The 21882-nt window shown below is 33.4% G+C and overlaps 2 protein-coding genes across 4 annotated transcripts in view; one reads left to right on the forward strand and one right to left on the reverse strand.

Annotated features, from left to right (window-relative positions):
- The window catches only part of LOC105328438 (squamous cell carcinoma antigen recognized by T-cells 3), a 20995-nt gene extending 13743 nt beyond the window's left edge, over nt 1–7252 (reverse strand). The window contains exons 1-8 of one of the 2 annotated variants that reach the window (XM_034481502.2): nt 7048–7252; nt 2807–2933; nt 1759–1863; nt 1448–1632; nt 1206–1311; nt 942–1066; nt 316–471; nt 48–189 (exon numbers count right to left, since the gene is read on the reverse strand). In XM_034481502.2, coding sequence (XP_034337393.2) covers nt 48–189; nt 316–471; nt 942–1066; nt 1206–1311; nt 1448–1632; nt 1759–1863; nt 2807–2933; nt 7048–7221 — 1120 coding nt within the window. In that variant the 5' untranslated portion in view covers nt 7222–7252. The remainder of the gene's footprint in view (nt 1–47; nt 190–315; nt 472–941; nt 1067–1205; nt 1312–1447; nt 1633–1758; nt 1864–2806; nt 2934–7047) is intronic. The other variant, XM_034481501.2, reaches the window with a different exon arrangement.
- Nucleotides 7235–21842, forward strand: LOC105328305 (phosphatidylserine decarboxylase proenzyme, mitochondrial). Of its 2 annotated transcripts, XM_011429231.4 has the most exons (7): nt 7235–7324; nt 13682–13740; nt 16694–16833; nt 20164–20400; nt 20564–20858; nt 21091–21251; nt 21470–21842. In XM_011429231.4, exons 1-7 carry the CDS (start codon nt 7281–7283, stop codon nt 21704–21706), a joined length of 1173 nt encoding a protein of 390 aa, XP_011427533.3. In that variant the 5' UTR covers nt 7235–7280; the 3' UTR covers nt 21707–21842. The 2 variants fall into 2 exon arrangements, with proteins under 2 accessions (XP_011427533.3, XP_011427448.1); XM_011429146.4 differs by lacking the exons at nt 7235–7324; nt 13682–13740; nt 16694–16833 and adding an exon at nt 19079–19695.
- The last annotated feature ends 40 nt before the right edge of the window (nt 21843–21882 follow it).

Below are 21882 nucleotides of genomic sequence, written 5' to 3' on the forward strand. Positions count from 1 at the left end.
AAGAGATACTACAGTAGTAGAAGAAACATTTAAACTGATAAGTCTACCTTTGATTTCTTTCTGAGGTTTGTGAAATCTCTCCATAGCCAGAACATATCTCTGCCACAACTGGGAACACCACGGACAATTCCTGACAGATCTCTCGTACATCCCTAAGACTAAAGTCTCAACCTGTAGTCTCTTGTGATCCTTTCAAAAATATTACAAAAACAAAACAACGTAAAACATATTCATAATATAATGTAATTATAAAACGTGACAGTAGTTCATAGTAAGAGAGTGTCCCTCACTTTTAAAATTGAATTTACTACTCACCAGATACTTTGCATATTTCAACCACAATTCTGAATTTAAACAGTTTTCTTGCAGGGCTCTCTCAAAGATGTTTTGAATTCTGGCTGGATCATCATGGGTCATCTCATAATCAATGTAGGACAAATAGGCATCCAACCTGGGAGGTTCAGCTGCTGTCTGTAATAGTAACAGAGTGAAATAAAAGCTTTTAATCTACTGTAGATTCCTTTTTTTATGCAAGTACTTTTATAAAATTCCACAATTCAATGTCTTTGCATCAAATTGCGAGAGTTAAAAATCACATAGCCAATTTTTTTAATTTTACTTTTAAATAGCTTACATCAGTCTGAAAAATTAAAGCAAGATTTTAAAATCCACGAGATGTGGAATTCACCATTTTACGCAAAAATTAATTCCTCGCATCTAATTAGAATTTTACAGTATACAATTCATACTTCAGAATTAGATTTTAGAATTTCATTTAGTCACTGTATACTATTAAGGTCAGAATTTAAGTTCAGAGGTTCTTCTTATTCCCAAGAATAATGACATTACGCAATTGATATTTCACAAGATTGTATGTCCCCATTCAATTTAGTGAATTCGACAGTCACCCAATTCATGTAAGGGTATTACAACACACTTACTAAAGCTTCCTCATATGGCATCAATTTTTCAAGTTTCTCAAGAGCTTTATTGTAGGCCTCTTTGGTTCCATCGTCTATTTCATCCTCATAGTATTCTTTAAATTCACTCATGGTCTCTTGCATATCTATAAAACAATTAAGGCACAAAAACTTCATTTCAAGCTTATTGATTCACCTTTCAATCACGGTATAATTACTCAGTCAAATCTCAGAATCACTTGGCATCTAGAATAACTACAAGCTAAAGTAAGGAAAGAAACTTGCCCATTAGAGGAATAGACAGCTGCCTTTTGAAAAGGGAGACTACTCTATCCTGCTGAGAGTTGAATTTCTCCTCCTGCTCTGGAGTTGCTACTTGTCCTGGCTGAGGCTAAAAAACCAACATCACATACATTTCAATCTTTGGTTCATTGTTCCACTCATTTCCTGACTGTTTCTCAATTATTTCTTACCATATTCAACCAATAGGACCTCAAATAATCAAGACAAATTCTATCCTGACTTACCATATATCCACTCATCAGAGCATTTTCAAATTCTCTGTATGCCTCCCATAAACTGGAACCCGCTGCCACATGGAGTCCAGCAGTTGCCAAAGCCCGCTCAAAAACATCACGAATGTGGGATATCCCATCAATCTGTCCCATTCCTCCAATACAAAACTGTACGTACTCCAACCAAACATCTACAGCTGAAAATTACAAAATAAAGCTTTATATTGCTATCATATCTAGAAGACATACCAGTATATCAAAGGATGTGAGAAAAAGAAAAATCAATTCCTCTGTATGAATTCAACATATACATATGTACTTACATAGATAATCTTTTACAGCTCTTTCAAACAAGTCATAAACATGTTTTCTTTCTTTCTCATCAGTTGCCAAAGGAATTTCATCTCTGAGCCATTCCAACCATAATTCTGAAAGTAAAATATCAAAATAATCAATGAAATAACAAAGAATCTACACATCTCTTCAATTTAAGTTTACTTCGAATGAGAGCAAGAGCAAGCACTTTAAGAGTGTAACATACACTCGAGGAATATGCATGTTTCTTTGTTTGTATATAAACCAAGACCAGACAGGATCCTGTTCATCACTTCTGTACACATGCATGATCAAACATCATGATTACCCATCTCTTCACAAGGCATGAAAAGGCTGCTTCAAGGTTATCCTTTTATATCACAGATATACCATGCTCTTTCAAAACATACAGATACAAGACAGAGACAAGTTTCATTACCCCTTACTTGAAGCAGTATCTGTCAATTATCTATACGCTTTTTTAAAAATGATTTATTAGTAAATACATCAGAAAATCAAATACTCCTTGTTGCCAGACTATTGGAAGGATGCCACAATAATTCTTCTTTCACTCTCAGACTTCTTCATGGACTTAAAGGGAATCTTATGATGCTAGGAAAAAGTCAAGAGCTTCTTATTTTTGCACCAAAAAACATTAACATTAAAAATTTTCTCCAATCAACTTCAGATCTAAGATAGTCCAAGCAGCAGTCTTGTCTCTATATAATTCAGCAAATTTATTTACTCTTGATCTCTCTAACTCCAACCTCTCAAAGTTCTTGATCTTTCGAAGTAAAACCTGGGTCCCATTTATATACATATTTCATTTTTAACTCTTGATAACTCTAAGTGATAGCTGTGTGCAACCGATCAAGTGTATGATACTGGGTACCAGTAGCTGGGTAAAAATATAACTTCAATGGGTTACCTTGTAGCAACTGTTAAATATTTTGTATACAGATAGGCAGTTATGGCTTTTCTTTTTCCATTTTTAAAACCTCGGTGTTAGGAAATAGGAGAAGATACTGGTTTGTGGTTTGTAAGTATGAAATGTACCTTGCGTCAATGGAAAGTACTGGCTCATTTTCTCTCGGGCCTCCCTCAGCTTTTCTAGCTCCCCTGTATTACGCAGTATTTTGATCATCTCTGTATGGCCATCGTAAAAGTAGGTATTTTCTTCTATCTGTCAGATATCAAAAACACAGTTCAATAAATACATAAAGATGAAAAAAAAAGCTAGAGCCAGCTTGACAAGACCTTAGACTTTTGGTAGGAAGTAGCTATCAACATTTTGCATCCAAATAACATGAACAAGTTGAAAATCATGCTGGTGGGCTTTAAGTGAAATATTCACAGTTTGGTAGGAACAGCACTTGATTTGGACAAATCTTGTTGATTTCAAAGAGCCATGCCCAAATGGCTGACAATGAAATAGACAGTCTACATATATGTCAGGTTTCTATTTTCAGGGCACAATTACCCAAATCTCAAGTTCTTGTTCAAATGGCTCCATTTCATCAAGTTTCTTTAATAATATTAAAATGGGTCTGAAAATGAAGTCTTTACTTGATATTTTAACTCAATATTTAGCTAAACCTGACTACTATTGATTATTGAGAGCACTATTCAATCATCACTGCATTTCATAGTATGTTAATTTATTTAGTCAACTAGTGCAACACCATAAATACATTTACAGGTAAAGATTTAAAAAGACATCTCCAACATTAAAAAAACAAAACAAAAATAACAAACAAAACCCAGCCCAGAGCCTGTTCACTGGTAAATGATATCAAATGAAGCATCGTACTAAACAAACAGATATTTTGATGAAAAATCTTCATTACTAAACATTTCTTTCTGTCCCGTAGTGATGTAATGTTACACATTAATCTGCACAACACAGTTGATTAGATTTAGCAACATAGCTTGAATTACATACATAGCTTTATTTTCCTACCTTGAGTAGGTATATTTAGCTATCCAATCATACTTTTTTCTTCAATGAGCATTTGTACAAAAAGTTGTACTTACGTGAAGCGATAATTTTTAACTTTACACTGATCAGAAAACAATTTATGGATCTACATTTTGCAGCAAGCTTTTTGTGAGGAAAAATATTCTGTTCCAACTTATGCTATATTCCAGATATTGTACGTGTACATTTTGAATGGTAACATGAAATATATTTGTTCACTAAAGAGTTTCTGACGAATCTCGATCCTCACAATAAACTGAATAACATTATTCGACGAGCAAAGTACTATCTGTGACTTTAATCTGTATGCCCTATCCTTGCTTTTAGAGAACTTTTTCTTTGTTTTTTTTCACCAACATCATTTACACATGTACTAAACATCGCCCAGTTTGTTCTCAAATAACTCTCGACTGTAATTTTTAACTTGTGAGTACAACATTATTATGAGTTTTCTTTCTGCAACATTTGTTTCAATGTGTTAGCATCATGTTCTCAACATGCATTTGATAAATGGGCAGGTCTATATAAATGCGACAATCAGAATCTTTGTTGCGAATCACAACTGTAATACACACTGACTAGACAGTGTCATCTGACTCATCACTCATTGAAACATCAGTCGTAGCATAAACTTTCATGCTAGATTTGCAATAACACTGCTCAAAAGAAGTGATGTTTTAATTATCTTTGCCCTAAGTTGCTTTTTAAAAACTACCCAGTGCAAACATTGGTTGTAAATTCCTTGCAATTTTTTTTATCTGTTTCGCATAGAAATTAAAATTTCATAAAAATAGCTTAATACTGAGCGCAGCGAGAGGCACCGCGGGCAAAGCCGCACGCAAAGCAAGGATTGTTGGTAACACATATATATATGAAAATCAGTGAAAATGAGAGTTGAGACAGGAGTACTTTGGGCGAAAAATATCAATATGAAAAACTGTTAAGATAAAATAAAGATTGAATGAGCGTTACCATTGTACCCTCTGTAACATAGTGACCTACAAGTATCTTGGGTAATTTGCTATTTTATTTTCAAATGCTTTTAAAATGTACCCTTTTTGTAACCCTTTTCTCCTTAAAGATATACAGTGAGGTTGCCTTTAACGAATCGTCTCCGTTAACGAATCACTTTCAGATAAACAATTCTGTATTTTTCTATTTTCTAGGTTCAATACTTATTACTTAACTTAACATATCCTGTTATGTAGAGTTATTCTTGTTTTAATTACTTATCATGAAATTATTAAATTTTATCTTGTTTTATGCCGTAATTTCTAAACAAACATGAACAAGCTTTTTGAAGACGCAGACAAAAAGCATGCGTGCAGCTGACTACTTTCACTTTTCGGTTGATCGAGCTCTGATGTGAACGGCTCATTGTATGTAAGCATATTTGGTTCAGATGTTTAAAAAAATTATCTGTCTACAAGCACTGAAAGCGTCCAACATTTTCTTAATCAGAGAATAATAATATTAGCTATAATATTGTGGGTAGTCAGGGTACCAATAACGAATCACCGAGATGCGGGGATCATGGAGGGATTATGTCAAAATTTATTGATACCGCTAAGATTATTTGCACATCTGCTTCAATAAAAAAAAAACCCAGAAACAACAATAAAAGATTTTAAAAACACATCTCATTCCCATTTTCTAGAACATTTTTCCATTCGATTATGATTTCAACCATATTTTGGTTTCCCCAATTCCCTGTATTAATACAAATATTTATTGATTTAAAAACCCATGCTTTACAAATTATAGTTATTCATATTCGATGACATTCAGTAGATTATTTCCTAAAAATATAATTTTCCTTGAACATGGATCCAGTTTGCAGATTCACTATACTTTTTTAATTTTGTTTTAAAAATATTTCATAAGTACAAATGATCGCTGATTCCATACATGTACAGGTCATGGAAAATATTTATTTTCCTTGAACACCTATCCAGTTTGCACATTCAGTCATTCACTATACATTTTTAGATTCATTTTAAAATATTTCATAGTACAAATGATCGCCGATTCAAAACGTCTGTCTTCCCCATATTTGTTCTTCCATTTCTATCAGTGGAGGTTTCTTTTTTTTTTTTCTTTGCTGGATGTCAATACTTGGTCCTGTTTTTGTTTTTTGGTTGCTTAACTATACAATCGCTAAACACATTTCTAGGCAATTTTATGTATTTTATTTTATTTTAAATCTATGATGTAGTACACATATGTTATAAAAACCCAATCTGGTACAGTATTTAATTAATATCGACACTAATTTCAATGCAAATTACTTAAACCCGTTGCGACACAAACTTCATCATTCTGTGAGTTCTATGAACTGAAAAACGTCACTTGTCTACGCAATTTTTGGAAAACCCTCGTATGTCATTTTTTTCTCGATCCATTGTATATTTCTTTGTAATTTCATGAAAAGATGTTCATATGTACACGTATCTCATAAAATTAACAATATTGATGACTTACAATGACTAAAAACTAAATGATTTCTAATAAATTGGTGGATCAAAGTTTACAAATCATGCAGTCATTTTTTTTACCATTGAATTCATAGCTATTTTTTCATGAATTGTCAGATTCAATAGAATGAACACTTCACTCAAAATGAAAAAAAATATTAGCCTTCCATTTTTCTTATTTATGCTTTAAAGCATATTAAAACTTATTTCGACACTGTCCCTAACCAAAAAAAATCAGCTGTATATCACATGATTCGGTAATGGAGAAAATGATTCGCTAAAGGAGAAAACATCGTTCATCAAAGTACAGCAATAATTTTTGTTCAATTATTGGTTGTTGGGAAAGATATATATGATGTTATGAGTCAAGTATGGTACAATAAAACAATGTTGTATTATGAATTTAACTCGGGCTTGGTTACATACTATCAACGCGAATTTACTTAGTGATTTGTTAAAGGCGACCTCACTGTAGGAAGTGTATCCTCAGGTACAAAAGTATCACCTGTGTGTTTCATATAAACTGATAAATTGTTCTACAAAAATCAAACTGCACCATGTTAACTGCACTCAGTCCAATTGTCCAACCATTTTCATATTAAAGTTACTTTAGGTAGGTAAATACAGCTATATAGACATTTTACTGGACATGTTTCTTTTAAAATAAACTGTAACAAAAATACGACGTGTTGTTACTAATTCAGTATTTACAATATAATTAAAATAAACAGAAATTTTCATTGATAATCATCTTCCAACCTCCAACTGCCTCCAAGATTAAGTTTAAACGCTGGAAGAGACGCGACGTAAAACTAGATAAAAACCAAATATTATATTAGAGGGACCTGTTTCTGAAGTTCTTCAAGTCTCTTTTTGTTTGCTTCCTCGTCCTCCTCATCATTATCAACTTCTGATTCGCTGGAATCAGACTGCATTTCTGCATCCTCAGTATCCTCTTTTTCATCGCACTCCTCCTCAATTGTTTTATCGGCTTCTGCTTTTTCCATGCTTTCCGCCATTTGTGCGCTTTCAATTCGTTTTACATTTTTTTTACCTCCTTTAGAAAAGAGTTCCTAAAATGGATAAGCCTTTTTACTGGCTGCTTCAGAAAGCCAGTCAAATGTAGGTCAAACCTTATTTTTCAATTTTTTTTTAATTCAAAACATTTTATTTAAATAACATTAAAGACACACGCTGCTAAATATATTATATATTTGATGAGATATTTCTTCTTAAAGCTGAACACCGCTCGTAAATAGGCACTGTCCGCCATATTTCTCTCACCACCGTTATCCCTACAACTCCTATTTAAGCTGCAGACCTCTTAACAGTTTAAAGTATTTTGCTGTAGAGGTCTCACCTGTGTGGACGTACGTGTTACTCGGTTCGCAATGAACATATCAAGTTTTACGCACTTTTTCAAACCAGAAAAATACTATAAAACATCAATTAAACTGGTCAAAATATAATTTACAAACAGAATATGCACATGAAATAAGAATAAAATGCATGAATTCCAAAGACCACAAAGGGAATACTAACAAGTTGGCCAAGAGTTTCAGGTGTGCAATTGGGTGTAACGAAATCGAAGGGTTTACATACCAGGTACCTGTGTGACCGAGCCCATCTACGAGCGGTGCTGAGTTTTAAGCAAGTTCAAGAGCTGTAGAAAGGTAGGTATCTAGACGTTTCGCTCTTAAAGAAGTATATATGACATATCGTTGTCGGAAACCAATGGTTGATTACGCGTTGTTCCTCTCTTCATCACCCATGATGGAGAGAGGAATGACGCGTAATCATCCGTTGGTTTACGATGATGCGTTTCGGTCTGAGCGACTTTTGTGCTGTTTTTAGTTATGTTACACATGGACGTTTTGATGCTAATATTAATCGATTTTATGATATGAATTTCTTTTCGTCGTAACTATTTATAATGGATATTTTCACTTGATAAAAATTTTTAGTTTCTTATTTTTACTGTAAAATTCAGACTAATATAAAATCATTTATTTAATTTTGTTTGTTAAACCATGTTTATTTTTTTGAATGGGTAAAATTGAAATAATTTTATGTTAAGCTACAACAATAAAAATAACTAGACTCTTGTTGCTATCGCAACAAAAAGGTCTTTCGTTCCTCATGTATCAATCTGCACATAAAAATCCATTTAATTCTCTAACTTGTGAAAAGAAAAGGGATATAATATATACTGTAAAGGAATTTCCAAGAAATTATTTCTAAGTTAAACAAAACAAAAAGACAAAATGTCAATTTTTGAGTACTTTCTGTGACGACCGGAAGTTACGCGGGATCATACAGAACATAGTAAACATAACTTCATACATTGTTTTGTCTTTCCTCAAAGTTAGGATGTTCAAGGTTTTGTTAGTTATAAAATCTCTTTGAGAAAAGGTTCTTGTCTCGGGACCAGAAACGAACAAACGGAAGTGATTTAAGAAATGGAAAAAATATATTTTAGTACATTTACCTACGGTACGTTACTGTTCATCACGTTGATCAAATGTTTAAAAAAATCTAAAGTTAAAAAAAAATTCTATTGCTTGAGCACTTCGAGTGAGAACCGGAAGTGACGGACAACCAAATGAAGCCCGTTAAACACATGCTCAATCAAATGTCCATTATCCATATAAGTTTTGTGTCTTGATATCTCACAGTTTCTGAGATCTTGTGGGTACTTTGTTTTTAAAAAAGAAGGCTACCTGAGTTATTTGAGATGTCTCACCGGAAGTAGAACTTTTTTGGGTTTTTTTTTTTACCATGTGTAGATAATCTTTTGTAATTCTATGGCTAAAAGGTTACTTTCATGCTAAATAACCAAATTATTTTTAAAGAATGAAAATTGGGTGTACTTCCTGTGACGACTGGAAGTTACACCGGATTAAACAAAATAGTGTTAACACATGTACATACATACATAGTTCTATCATCCCACAAAGTTTGGTTGTTCAAGTCATTACCGTTTTAGAGATCTCGTCGAAATAAGGTTTTTTGTCTCGGGACAGGTAACAGACAAACGGAAGTGCTCAATGTGAAATATTTCTTGTATACTTGCTTTTTGTACATTTATTCTTCACCGAGCTACATGTAACTACAAATAGCATTTGGAAAAAGTTTAACTGATAAACAGCTCGATTTGCTTGAACTCTTCCTATTTGGACCGGAAGTGACGGAAGACAAAATGAAACCAGTTAAACACATCTTCAATTAAATGTCTATCATCCATGAAAGTTTTGTGCTTTGATCACTTAATATAGTTTCTGAGATCTTGTGGGTACAAAATGTGTTTTAAAAAAGCTTCCTGGGATAATTGAGATATCTCACCGGAAGTAGAATTTTTTTATTGATAAAACATCGGCATAGATAACCTATGTATAGATTTATTCTTATATATTTATTCTAAGGAAAAAAAATTTAATGCGTAAAAATATTTATTTTTGAAGTTCTTCTGGTGACGACCGGAAGTTACGATGAACAAAACAAAATAGTTTAAGCACATCTACAAATATGGGTCTTATCATCCCACAAAGTTTAGATGTTCAAGTGTTTGCCGATTCTGAGATCTCGAGGGAACAAGGTTTTTTGACACGGGACAGGAAACGGACGACCAGAAATGAATTTTGAAAAAAACTCCTTGAGATATTATCAATTTCCATCACTCCTCAAAATTTCCAGAAAATCTATCCAGCCATCTCAGAGAAATCTTGTGGACAAAAAAAAATGAAAAAAAAATAAGAAGAAACACTACAATCACTATATTAAGGTCTTCCATTGGAAACGGAAGACCTTATTTACATAAGTTAATGAACTCTTTCTTGATAACTGTGGTAGTTTCATTTGCACAGCAAATTCATTGTAACAGGATGGGAGAACTAATGACAGACAAGATCAGGATTCGAACCCAGGCCCCTAAGTCTAAGTCAGGTGCTCTATGTGCAACTGAGCTATCTGGCACTGGTATTTGAATTGGTTTGACCGTCACATTCTTCCCCTTCAATGATCTTTGCCCTCATCCCTTGGTAGGAGTTAAGGGGTTGGCACGGCACCAATTGTATAAAGGGGATGGGACCACACTGGGATTCCAACCCAGTCCCCATTGATCACTAGTCAGGTGCTCTACCAACTGAGCTGTATGGCGCTGGTATTCAAACTAGTCTGACCATCACATCATATAGTTTTGTTAAGTTATCATAATGACATTGGTAGATTACTTTCATTAAAATCGGTCTCTATGAGTGAGGAAAATATTATTTAGCGGCCGATATGTGCATCAAAACTTAATAATCATATGTTTACGTTAGATATTAAAGTAAAATTTCATTTTAATTCATATCTGTTAATTATTTTTTGAAAATTTACAAAGCAAATTTTTTTTTTTGAAATGTATTTCAGTCTGTAGACTTATGTCATAATAAATGTTCACATTATTTAAAAAAAATAACTTTAATTAGACAATTTTCAAAAAATGAATTTTAGTTAGGCGGCTAGATGATGCTGTCATTCACAGTCCTTCTTACAATATTGCATTGAATGATTTATTTTTGACGTCGTCGTGTCAATAACTGCCGTCAGGTGAGCAGACAAATTGAATAACGCGCATTAGCGCGTTATGATAATTTGTCTGCTCACCTGACGGCAGTTATTGACACGACGACGTCAAAAATAAATCATTTAATGCTTATATTTACATTCCCTTACTGAAGAAATCAATTGTTTACTGAAATAAATCGATATAAAGTGAAGACCACGGAGGGAGTAAATTAGTAACAGCAAGAACAGCTGATTTGTAATACCGGTTTAAACTGGTTTTCACAGAGACCGTTGAGATGAGATCGACGAGCATGAAAATATAATCCATGAAAAATAACTATTGAAATGTTGCTTTTAACAATAAAGTCAACTGTTTTGTTGAATAATTATAAAACATGGTGTTTTGACAACATTTATGAAATACATATTTTAACCGATTACATAGAAATCACTGTTTGAGAACTACTTATGTAAATTACATGTAAATTCATACGCAGTGAATAGGTGTTGCATTTAGAGGCATTTAAACATCACGGAATTTAATGGAAAAACACAGTAGAATGTAAATATAAGAAGATAAATGTATGAATAACCAAAATTCTCATAAACAGGAGGCAAAACTGAAGTTATACACCACTTACATTGAGTGAAATCAATGTGATGGAGTACAAATGAAAATATGAAGTCACAAACACAATGTGTGTTTCGTGTGACGTATGAAAATCTTATGAGAAAAATATGCCATAAAAATGTTTGGTGAATTTTTTTTGACAATAACTGTTTTATAATGGAAAATAACGGTATAATGTGACTCAAACCATTAGATTTAGCTGTTTCTGTTGTATAATTAGTTGTTGTGTGATTTATTTTCCTGATGCCATCCTAGTAAGATTTGAAAATATGCCCATGCAAGTAAAAATTTTCAGATGATTCACAAACAAATCGCTTACCAGTAATATGTAATAAAAAGAAATTTGTTTCAACTGAACTAAGGAAATTTCTTAAAGAATTTTTAGGATGATTTGTTTACATGTAATTTGTAAGAAATGACAATTTGTAAATACGGTAAAAAGGACTTTCTTGGTGGTTTATTCATTAATTTTGCAAACATAATAAGTGAGTGATTTGAAAGTAATCTGTCAATGAATTTAATCTGATTAAAAATGTTCATAATGATATAGAATGATATGTGTCTAATGATATGTATCTAATGATATGATATGTATCTGTATCTAATGATATGATATGTACCTAATGATATGATATGCATCTAATGTGTTCCCCCTCAGATCAGAAATGACAAATGAGTCGATCACTTTAAAGACAGGACAGGCTGCCATATATAGCACATTTCTTGTACAAGAGTACCAAGTTTGTTGGTTCTATCTGCATGCCTAGTGATTGCCTATGTTTCCTGAGTCTGTTTGCCACCATTATTGTTCACTCTACTCAAGTGAACTTTTCTGATCTTTTTTTGTCAATCTGTGTGTCTGTTCATCCATCCATCTGTTAAATTTTCATATTACATGTAATTGGTATTGATAATCCATGTAAGCTCTTAGAAAAACTTTTTGATTCTATTGTACTTCCTGTACTTCTTTATTGTTGTGAAATATGGGGAGTGGATCTCTCATTGAAAGATATTTCAGTTATCGAAAAATTTCATGTAAAATTTCTTAAAGATATACTTGGATTACATTGCAAAGCATCTAATGCTGGTTGTTTGGCAGAATTAAACAGGTTACCACTTTGGTCTAAAATCTCATTCTCAAGCATTAAATATTGGAATCACTTGATAACATCTAATTCTTTGGCATTTAAATTATATCAGGGAACGATCAATTCCAATTCCTGGACTAAGAAAATTTATGGCATCGTAGACAATTTGGGATTCTCAAACATTAGTAATTATAAAAGCACAATCCTACACTTTTTACCAAACATAAAGCAAAGAATCATTGACCAATGTATCCAAGAGCAATCATCAAAAATTTTTAGTTCAGAAAAACTTTCATTTTTTCAAAAATTATATATGAGAAAAAGAAGTCCTTATGTTGATATACTCAGGAAAAGATCTGAGAGATCCTCTATTAGTAGAATAAGATTAAGTGCACATAAACTTGCAATAGAAAGTGGTAGATATAATGCCACAATTAGGAATGAAAGATATTGTAATGCTTGTAAAACTGGTGCAATTGAAGATGAAACTCATTTTCTTTTTCAATGTAAAGCCTATTCTCATCTAAGGAACAGCTATTTTAGTAATTTTTATAAGATAAGTAAAATAAATATTGCCAATAACTTGGACAAAGAAAGATACATTTTACATGTATGTTTAAATAGTGAAATACATACTATTTTAAATATTACTGTTAAATTCATTAATGACTGCTTTGAACACAGATGTCAATTAGTCTAAGGAAATGTTAAACTGATCTATATAGATCAGTAAAAATATATATACTGTACTTGCAACTATTGTAAACATACAATGATGTACTTATATATTCATTGGGCCTTTGCCAATTATTGTAATTGTGTTTGTGCCAATAAAATATTTGTATTTGTATTTGTATTAACTTCTACTCAAGAACCACTAAATTTTATCAGAATAAAGAAGTAGGAAAAATGCACAATGTCAATTATTTTCCTAGAGAAAACTTGACATTGCGCACTAAATTTTATCAGAATGAAGAAGTAGGATAAATGCACAATGTCAAGTATTTTCCTGAAAAAAACTTGACATTGTGCATTTTACCAGTCTGATTACATTTTGGTATTTTGTCTCCATAAAGCTGCTTTGGACAGAGTTATCACCAGTACTAAATCAGTTGTCCTTTGATGCTCAGGGGTGCAATGTTGCCCCTTGGCCACCTGTTACCATGTTTTCTACAACATTTTGTTAAAAAAAATTTTCTCCCAATGTTGCAGATGGCAGATAACTGTGAGAAGAACTGCCAGAGGAATTGTCCTTTTCCCCGAAAAAAAGCGTAAGTACATGAAAATGTATATGTAAATGTACTAGCAGTAGCTAGAAGTGACTGTGAATACAGTTGCACACATATAATACTTTATTTTCAATTGTGTAACATTTTTCCGGGTTCATAGATTCGGTTGCTCTGTTAGAGGAATAATGATAAAAATTTAATTTCCCAATCAAAGATATAAACCAGCAATATTTACAATCATCCACTCCATCGTAGAGCACACACTTCCTCAATAGAAATTATATTTATACCTGCTCCGAAGAAGAAGGGGGTAAACTGTTTTACCCTTGTGTGTCTGTCTGTCTGTCCGTCCGTAACAAAAATTTCTGTCACATTTTTGTCAGCAACAATTTATTGCAGATGCTAGAAATTTTAACACACTATTTGTTTAGGCATGCCATATTGTGGGATATACTTTTGTACCAATCGGACGTCAACTTCCTGTTAAATGATGACTTTGTTTATTTTTAGCTTAAATTTACAAACAAATTTTCGTCAAAGATTACTCAGCAACTATTTATTGCAGATGCTTGAAATTTTACCACAATACATTTGTATTTGTATAGGCATGCCATATCGTGGGATATATTTTTGTACCAATCAGACGTCAAATTCCTGTTAAATGACGACTTGGTTTATTTTTAGCCAAAATTTTCAAACAAATTTTCATTAAAAGATTTTTCAGCAACTATTTATTGCAGATGCTTTAAATTTTACCACTCTATTTGTTCATGCATGGCATATTGTCGGATATATTTTTGTACCGATCGGACGTCAACTTTGTTTATTTTTAGCCAAATGTTTCAAACAAATTTTCGTCAAAGATTTCTCAGCAACTATATATCACAGATGCTTGAAATTTTAACACAATATTTGTTCAGGCATGCCGTATTGTAGGATATATTTTTGTACCAACTGGATGCCAACTTTCTGTTTAATGTTAACTTTGCTTAATTTGCATATTCACATCAGAGCAGGGGTATCACTAGTGAGCTTTGGCTCACTGATATCTTGTTTTACCTGCCGACACAACACATACATAAGATTCCTTGAAAGCCTTATGCAGGCACGTTATTTATTTAGGTTTCAGCCTATTTGCTGTTTAACAGCTTCTTCTCACCCTCAGCTGTGAGTTCAGAACTCTGACTAAGAGTGCAGAAACTCTGCTTATATACACTGTGTCACATGATACTTGGGGATCTAGAAACAGGAAGCAGTACTATAATATGAGAAGTGAAAATGACGATATTGATTCCGACTTTCGGTTAAGTTGCATTATACATGGTATTAAGCAGGCATGCTACTTGACAAAAGTTGATGTTTCAACAAGTTAGACAACTAGCATGAATTTAATTTTTAAAGACATTATTCTCAATATATCTATTTAATATATACATGTTTGCATCACATGTAGTTGTGTTTTTATTAATACAAAGTACATCTTGAACTTAAAAAAAATCATGTATAGGCATATTCACTGTAGGTTATATATGTATTGTGTTATACAGTACATACATATGTGTATACTTGTATATTACTTTGGGATTGATTTAAAGTCTTTGATGAAAGTTCATACAATTAGTTCTACATTTATAGCATGACTTCTGTGAGGTGTCTTTAAAAGTTTCAATGTATCAAAAGAACATGGATTTGGGAATCGAATAGTTGGCTAAGGTCTTTGTTAAAGTTATCATACCAGGGTATATCTTGTTTGCAATTGGTTGTATAATACATTTCACATTCCTGTCCATATGCAGTCTGAATTAACTCAATAATTAGTTTTATTTTATAACATTGATCTCCATTCATATCTATTTTAAACTTAAGTTACATACTGTATACTAGTTATGATGTCAACATATATCAATTCTGGTGTCAATCCTGGAAAGAAAAAAAAACCAAGAGGCCCAAAGGCCACATCGCACACCGGAGCAACAATAGCCAACAAAAATTTTGGACCATATTTAGAGTATCAAATACAAAATATCTAGAAAACTTAGTGGAGTATATATATCTTGATTTTCAAAGATTTTAAAGAAATTTTCTCAGCATATTTTTAAGTTAAAAATTGAGCTTCTTTTGTTTTTCAGTTTTGAAAAAAATCACCCCAATATTGTGACCCTTACCCCAGAGGATCTTGATTCGAACAAACTTAAATTTACACTATCTGAGGATGCTTACAGACAAGTAACAACATTTTGGCCTATTGGTGTCTGAAAAGAAGATATTTTAAAGACTTTTCTTTAAACATGTATATTCCTATGTTAAAACTTGACCCCCTCACAAATTAAAGCCCCAAGTATGCTTCTGCTAAAGATACAGCTTCTCTGATTAGATGGTTTTTGAGAATAAGAATTTTAAAGATTTCTCTCTAAATATTTGTGTGTAAAAAATTCACTGAAGTTTGATAGAAACTGGCCCAGTGGTTTTGGAGAAGAAGATGAAAATATGACAAGTTTATAACAACAACGTTGACACAACAATGCCAACGACAGACAACTGACAAATTTTGATTAGAAATGCTCACATGAGCCTTTGGATCAAAGATTCAAATAAACTTTTATAAGTTACCTGGTACTGTAAATTCCTTATTTTATGTGAGTACTCATTCCATGATTGTACTGTTTTTGTATCAAATTGTTAGAATATATACCGGTAATTGCGATCTCCAATTTTTTGTTATAATTTCCTCTAGTTCTAAACTGTCTGAAAAATGAAAGCAAGATTTTAAAATCTGGTAGGATTGCCTCTTGCGATTATATGCGAAAATTAATTCTTCATGTTTAATTTATCTAAGGAATCTACATTATACCATTCTTACTTTAATATAAATTAAATAGGTGTCATTTCCAACAGATTTATTATGCATTTGATATATGAGGAAGGTGGTTTCTACTTTATGCGGTGAATGTTCACTTGTGTGTACAGATTTCATAGCTGTGAAGTCTTTTCACAGGTCCTGAAAAGACAAAGACATATGTGAAAATTTTGGGAGGTACTCTGTGGTTAAGCGGGACAGCCTTCGTCTGCTTCCATTTCATTGGCAGAAGGAACTCCGAACAGCGAACAAAGGATGGACACACGACTAATAACAGGGTATGATCAGAGAGTGGGTTGTGAACGTTGTAATGTCCGGCCTTGGTGTGATGATGACATGACGATGTTAGACTTCACACCAACTGCATGGGGTAAAAATAGAAATGACAGAGGAAAACTCACATTTTGTTGCATGTGTAATTATAGGTCTCAATCTGCAATGTAAGCCCACCTTTAAAAATTTGTTTGCTTGCCCTCTGCTGACTCAGCCTTTATTCTTTGGGCATGTAGGTAAGGTAAATCAGTGTGTAAAAATAAAAACAAAATAAATTTGCTAACAATTTGATTCAAAAATAAATATTTCGCTCTTGAGATGACTATTATAACAATTTTCCAAGGTGGCTTCATATCAGTTGGCACAGGGTTTGATGCATACCAGTACATTTAAAAGCAAAAAGAATAGTTACATATTAAAATAAAAAATGAACGCAGTTTATATATAATTATAATTATAGTAAAATATATCATTTATATATAAAATAAGGTTATGTAAGATGTGTTTGTGAACGTACACATGTAGTTGGTTTTTTTAATGTGTCAACTGTCAAGAGTTTATCCTCTTTGTTTTATGGTGATAAACGCCAAACAAGATAAAAACTGTGAAAATCTTCCGCTAGCCCCGAAACTGGTGGTGTAGCCTTGACTTCGGGTAGAAGAGTCCCTGTCCATGCTAGTCATCTGATAAAGAATTCAAAGATATATCAATCCTTGCAGTATTTTACTTGTTTCATCAATCACAAAATTTCACCAGTAATAATGTAATAAATCAATATTGAAACTAAATATCTTTTCCATTCTTTTTCTATAGGTTTTTATTATTTAATTTAAAGATTGGTACTTGCATGTATTTAGATTATAAGTGATTTTGAAAGACAAAATTTTACAGAAAATAAATGCATTTTCAAAGGGAAAAAAATAAATATTTGTTCCTGATAAAGTTTAGTAATTGAATAAAAAAAAATTTGAACTAAGTAGTTTATTTAACTTTAAAGATTACTTCATCTAATCATATCTAAATCAATCTATGAATGAACTGTAGGAATTTTTTTTAAATACTTACCCCCAAAAAAATGATTATGAAAAAAAGGTGGTCAAACTTCAAGCTGTAGAGAAGTAAGAAAAAAAGTCTGCGTAAAATATTGTTGATAAATAAAATACCAACAAGAAAATTAGAGTAAATTGCATGATTTTATTAAAACTACATTTATTAAGAAACAACTCTTAAATTAAAATTTTTTTTTCTGTTAAATGTTATTAGAATTTATATGTTATTGCTAAATTGTACACTCGATCTCAAATTTTTCTTTTATAATAGGAAAAATATTAATTACTGGTATTCAATATGATGTAACATTTAGGTATAGAGTTTCTCACTCACATAAAGTAAGCTGTATGTGACTGGTCAGTTATGCTTTGATTGGTCCTTACAAGGTCATCATGATTCACGGAGGCTGTCGTATTGGCCCTGGGTACATGATCCTGTCCCTAGATAACAGGCACAGATAGCAGGGGAAAATTCTGGTCATGTTCCTTGTGGATGGGCACACTGCATATTCCTGGTATCAACTTTGATCACATTGCACAATAATCAGAACACAGTTTAATATATTTTTCTGCGTTTTAGCCTAACGACAATTAACATTAATAATTGCGTTCACGTTACATATTTTCAGAGTGACCTGCAGAAAAATAGTTTCTAAATAATATAAATAAATATAAAAATAATATAAATGAAATAATAAATCTTATAATAATTTCTCTACTGTACACAAAAAAGTTCAGAGGGAAAAGATAGTTATGGAATATTTCAGTGAGTTTTTCACAATGTTACATGTAAATTTGCGCAAAGAAATCTTAAGACATCTGGGAACCTGTCGTAAAACGCGATTTGTGAGCTTTAAATTAGCTTTAGAAAATCTTTTTATGAAACTACTTTTCCCTATGATGGGGAGATTTTTTCAGTAAAAATTATTACACTGTATTATAGACTTTTGAGATATTAAATTAAAAAGGCGAGAAATGGAGTGATATAGGTACGGGGGCACTTTGATACAGGTTAGAGTAAACTCGGCTGACGAGGTACAGTACCTTTAAACCACCGGATCAAAATGGGTGTCAAACGACCACAAAGGCAGTACTTATACACGTAGGTGATATAACTGGTGCATCTATAAATAAGTACCGTGTACTTTATCATCCCTCTGACTCTCCCTATATAAACCCCCACTTGACCGTGCGCGGATTCACTGCGCGGAATCTCCCTGGCCGGAGAACGCATTTTGGTCGTCAGTGACCATCCAATTTTCTTAATGTAACAGTTTTCTGGTCTTCACTAAGTACTCAATGTTTCATCGGAGAAGATTTGCGACGCATGTTGGAAGTTTTTGGATAAATTACCCGACGGAACTCAAAATTTTTGAATTATTATTAAAACTTGGTTAGAGAAGAACTGTACCGGTATTTGCAATTTGCACTTTTTTGACTGCAGTAGTTGATTTGTATCAAATAAGAAAACGCAAAGAGTCACGCGACTAAAAGGTGACGGGCAATATGATTGTTTTGTTTTCTCTCCCACTCGCTGAAGTGGACTTTGACCAAAGCATATTGTACAGTACAATCATACTGGCGATATTGCTAACGGGAAAAAAACGAACCGGAAAATTTCTGGCTACGTTATGGGAAATGGCGAGATGGCAAGCTTGGTCCAGAATTACTACCATTAACAGACGACAGCTCATGTTTCAGGGGCTTGGTTGGGGGATACCTTTGACTCAGATTAAAAAGCTCCTTTCGGTTCGCAATGTGGTGCGCAAAAGATCCAGCATTCGAAAGAAACGAGGACATAGACATGTAAACCGAACGGTAAGAAGCGAGCCTTTACGATTTAAGGTTATTGACGTTGCTCTTGTATTCTTGAAAAGTTGAAAAACGGAAAAAATGGCATGATGTCGTGTTTTTGGGTTGGAATTGTTTTAATTTTCTACACAGGTTGTAAGCGCGGGTCTTCCGAACTTCAGGGGCTTAGAGAATTCAACTAACAGCTTTTCCGTGCGGAAAGGTGACCCAAAGTGGCCCCAAATTATAATCAACCATCTTTATTACCTAATTTGAAAATAAATATTAAAATTGCAGATCTAAAACAAATAAAGGGCGTAGTCGTGTTATTATTACTGTACGACACTTAGACTTTGACTAAGAAGGACTTACTAATACATACACTTTTTAGTCAGTTGATTGAAGAAAGAGAATAAATGCACTCATTTTAAGATTATTAAAATTAAGTTTTACGCTTCTTATTTTTTTTCTACAAAACTCGCAAATCTTTTACAGATTGAAATGTACCGCATAATGCCACTAAAGGCAATTTCCAGAGCATGGGGGAAATTCAACCAATTAGAATTGCCAGTGGTGTTGAGGCGCCCCCTGCTGGGACTCTACGTCTGGATGTTCGACTGTAAGGTGGACGAAGCCATGGAAACAGAACTACAGAACTACAAAAACCTGGGAGAATTCTTCCGTCGTGTCCTGAAACCAGACATTCGACTGATCTCACAAAAGGAGGAACTGGTAAGGAGGAGGAAAACATTTAAGATGAAAAAAAATGTTTAAGATTTACATGATGCTATATCATGCGTGTCCTATATCAAAGTAGATTTTGCGATATTATTCTTGTCCTTGGCAAGCTGTGCTTTTTGATACACATGTATTAATATTCTTTTCCCGCCTCTAGACAAACCCTGCAGACGGCAAGATCCTTCATTTTGGTGAAGTGACAGACGGTATCTTGGAGCAGGTTAAAGGCATCAATTACTCGGTTAAGCATTTCCTGGGTCCCCAAACATGGAATTCAAACTCTAAGAAGTCCAAGCGTTTCGCCAAACAGACAGATGAGGAGTACTTTCGTGGACTAAAGGTCAAACCCGGCAACAAACTTTACCATTGTGTTGTGTACCTTGCCCCCGGGGACTACCATCGATTTCATTCTGCCGCCAAATGGACTATTAACTACAGACGCCATTTTCCAGGTTAGCACTTCAATCAAATAAGTAGATACTTCGTTTTTACTTATCCACCACAATGTCTAAATCTTTTCAACCTACACCATAAACTTGTTTCGTGTATTTGTGAAAGTATATAATGCAATCTGTTATAAATTAGTTCCATACATCGAAGCTCTTATGTTCAATCGCATCTATGAGTAGGTTGCATCCACATGTGTGACTTTGCAAGTCATGGTCTTGTTTTGATGGTTTACAGGTGAACTGTTGAGCGTGAGTCCAGGAATAGCGCGCTGGATCCACGGACTCTTTGTTCTGAACGAACGCGTGGCGTACATGGGCAACTGGGAACACGGCTTCTTCTCTTATACAGCTGTAGGTGCCACTAACGTGGGCTCAATCAAAATCTACTGCGATCAGGTAAAAATGTCCTAATCTTTGAATCTTTGACTATTTCAATAGCATTTATACCTACATATGGTCTGTGCCGTTTTACTCCGGGCATACCTATGCAGTTTAGCGTGTGTTTTTTCGCTTGAAGTTCGATAGTTGATAAGTTATTGTGGATATAAACATCAAAAATCAAGGAAAGTTTTCATGAAATTGTCTTTATTACTGTTGTTTTTTTTATGCTGCAGGAAGTGATGACAAACGTGAAACACCACCCTGACACCCGCTATACCCCTGGTGTGTACTTCGATAAGGACTTCCGAGAAAACCCCATTCACGTGGAGAAGGGTGAAATGTTTGGCGAATTCAATCTCGGGTCTACCGTTGTACTGATATTTGAGGCCCCCGAGAACTTTAAATTCAACGTCAACAACGACCAGAAGGTTCGGATGGGAGAACCAATGGGAACGTGCAAAACATCATAGCAGACCGGAAATGAACAGCGTTAACTGTGATACATCCCACTTTTACTTTCAAATTGACAAAGAGTAAAAATGATTTTTGTATAGTTTTCATGTTGAAAACTTGTTGCAAGCGAGAAATAAATGTGAAGAGTGTGAATATGTTCGCTTTATGTTGTCTCTAGTAGGTAACGGTGTTT

This window comes from Magallana gigas, chromosome 3 (assembly GCF_963853765.1).
Source record: "Magallana gigas chromosome 3, xbMagGiga1.1, whole genome shotgun sequence".
NCBI lineage: Eukaryota > Metazoa > Mollusca > Bivalvia > Ostreida > Ostreidae > Magallana > Magallana gigas.